The sequence below is a fragment of the Echinops telfairi genome, unplaced genomic scaffold (assembly GCF_000313985.2).
Source record: "Echinops telfairi isolate 266 unplaced genomic scaffold, ASM31398v2 ScPeMD7_2291;HRSCAF=2852, whole genome shotgun sequence".
Lineage (NCBI taxonomy): Eukaryota > Metazoa > Chordata > Mammalia > Afrosoricida > Tenrecidae > Echinops > Echinops telfairi.
The window spans coordinates 36,818,020-36,821,135 of NW_022106189.1; the positions used below are offsets into that span (position 1 = coordinate 36,818,020).

General features: G+C 41.8%; 1 protein-coding gene across 2 annotated transcripts in view; it reads right to left on the reverse strand.

The window, feature by feature from the left end:
• The window catches only part of WDR59 (WD repeat domain 59), an 85,415-nt gene that overhangs the window by 42,990 nt on the left and 39,309 nt on the right, over nt 1-3,116 (reverse strand). For both annotated transcript variants that reach the window (XM_004704792.4, XM_045293734.1), the window contains one exon: nt 1,855-2,011. In XM_004704792.4, the coding sequence (XP_004704849.2) occupies nt 1,855-2,011 (157 nt within the window). The remainder of the gene's footprint in view (nt 1-1,854; nt 2,012-3,116) is intronic.

Consider the following 3,116-nt stretch of genomic DNA (forward strand, 5'->3'; position numbering starts at 1 on the left):
GAATGATGTACAAATGCGCTTTACACAATTGATGTGTGTATGGATTGCGATAACAGTTGTATGAGCCCCTAATAAAATGTTTAAAAAAAAAAGAATCTGATTAAAAGAGTGGGATATGTCAGGGTAATTATGTTGTATCTATAATCTCTTTCCTAACCATCTTCAGAGAGCCCAGAGTTTAGAAACCATTTCTCTCATTTGATTGATGGGGAAACCAAGGCAACAGAGAAAATGGCTAGGCCAAGGTAAGAGGCTTAATCCATGTGTGGACCCTGCAAATGAATTTTGGGTTTCCACTGTCACCTACAGCCTTCTGCCAACTGCATGTTCACAAGTTCAGCTTTCATACCATTCCTTCCTTTGGATTTGGGTTTTATTAATGACAGCCCTTGGATCACACAGACTGGTGTGCTCCTTCAATGTGGACTTAGGGGACACCACCCTTAGATGGCTGCTTGTTTGAAAACAAGCCTTTAAGACCGCAGACATTATTTTTTCTGATAGCAAGGCACCACCTGGTTTGTTCACCATGTTTTACTATAGCACCCACGTGTTCAGGGATCTCTTTAAGAGGGCGAGCACTGAGCAGGGACAAATCTATGGCAGTCCCCAGCCACCATTCACTGGGTAACCTCAGAGCAAGAGATCTGAACCAAAGTCTAATGACCTCCAGTCCCATAACCTTGGGGTAGTAGTCAGCTGCTTCTTCTCACACTAGGTGGTTTAGCCTTAAATCTGTCAGGTCCTTAGATCTACTTAAGGTAAAGGCCAGTTAGTGGAGTATCCACATCGAATTCTTCTGGCGTGGCCTATGAAAGATGCTGTGCACCTTGAAAGGACAGCATCTAAAGTCCCAGTAGTCCACAGCCTAAGACCAGGGTTACCAAGGGATGGATAGAAACTAAGTCAAAAGTGTCCAATTAAGTAAGACCTTCTTAGGGAGGGGGAATCGGGGAGGGACATGGAAAAATGAGGAGCTGATATCAAGGGCTCAAGTAGAAAGAAAATCTTTTGAGAATGATGATGGCAACAAATGTGCTTGACACAAGGGATGTATGTATGGATTGTGATAAGAATTGTACGAGCCCCCCAAAAATGATTAAAAAAAAAAGTAAGAGCTTCTTTGACTACCCTCCTCCGAGTCATTTTTCTCTTTGAGGCACGAGCCAAACAGATGCTGTGGGTGTCATTAAGGCAGTGGACAAAAAGGCTGCTGGAGCTGGCAAGGTCACTCCAAGTCTGCCCAGGAGGCTCAGAAGGCTAAACGAGTATTACCCATAACACCTGCCGCCCCAGTCTTAATCAGCGGTGGAAGAACAGTCGCAGGTCTGTTTGTCTCAGTTGGCGATTTAAGTTTAATAGTAAAAGACTGGTCAACGATAACAATGCATCAACGTACAACCTTCAAAAGGAAAGGAATGTTTTGCGGACCATATGCTTCTTTTGTGTGGTAGTTTTAGGTTATTAGTTTTTAAAATCACTACTTTTTTAATGAAAAACAACCTAATCAAAAATTTGTCACTGGATTTCGAGATCCATTAAAACAAAGTTTAATGGGGGGGGGGGGGAAGTGTCCAATTAGGATCATAGTACCAGTCACATTCTATTGGGTTTTGTTGTTAAACATTTTTCTTGAATGTTGCCTTTTTTATTATTATTATTATTGCTTTTTTAATGACTGGCATGTTGTCTTTCTTGACCTTGTTGGTAGTTACACAGATTTTCACCTTATAGTTACTTGTTAAACTGTACATTTCAAGTACCTTTGTAGATCAGTGATAATTATGTAATAATAATAAATTTTCTAAAAACCTGGAACTGGTACTCCTGCCACGAGGTCCTTCTCTGACTTACCTTCCTTCTGTTTCCTCCACTGGAACTCCAGGACCACATCGTCGTGCCCCACAAAGGTATGCACTGGGGTGTTCAGGTCAAAGACATTCCAGAGGAGGAGGCTGTTTTCTCGGCGCAGCTGGGGCACCATCACTGTCACTAAGCCGTTGCTGAAAGGCTGGGGGTGAGAAGCGGAAAATCACAAGATTATCCCAGCTAGAACCTGCTGAGTCTTGAGTGACCAAAGTTGGAATGCATTCCTAACTAAAACAGAAGATGGAAGCTCCAACCTGTCTATGGAAAATTTTTTTTACCAAGACACCATCATGTTTACCCTCCTCTTTGCTTTTGGAAGGGACAAGAGCAAGTGAAAAATAATGATGAAGCCAAATGCTTGGAGAACTTTTTTCATCCTGGAAATATGCAAACAGCTCTGACCATAAGTATTAGAGCACACAGTTTCATATCCTAGCTGTTCTTCCCAGAACGTGCATGCAAACTTGCCCAAGAACAATCTCGTGGGGCAAACGCAGTTCTTAAGCCCTAAGAGGCACTAGAAACATGCCACCTTGCGGATGCCCCATGTACTACAACTTTCTCACTTCAGGTCTGACGTGCTTGACTTATCAACACGCTCCCTGCCGGGTAACTAAGGGCCCACTTGGTTTATAATTAGATCAGTTCCTTAAGAATAAATCACAGTCACTTAAGAGCACATTAGCTTCACCACCCTACCTGGCAGCACTCCTGAACGTTCCTGTTTCTTTTTTAAAGCAAACATGTTAATCCAGAGAAGCATTTCAATTCCTAAGAACAGAATCAGCTGTTGATGTTTTTTTTTTTTCAGAATCAGATTTCTTGGCAAGTGCTCCCAGTTGCAGAAATAACATAATGCCCAATTACCTAGAATGCTCCATAACACCCCAATTGACAACCTCGTGGATAAAGGTAACTTTATTCATGCCTGGGCTCACTTTCACATTGACATTGAAAGAAACATATCTGTAGTCAGATCAGCAGCTAGCTGTGTGGCAATGGAAACACTGCTGAATGGTTGATAACAGTTTACCCCTATTATGCGTAGCATTTATGGCTTCTAAAAGCCTTTTCATATACATGATTTCAAAAGGAAGACATTGTGAATGGATTAAATGCCACTGAGTCACACATGAGAGGCAAAAATCGTGATGCTTGAGAAACGATGTACAAATGCGCTTTACACAATTGATGTGTGTATGGATTGGGATAACAGTTGTATGAGCCCCTAATAAAATGTTAAAAAA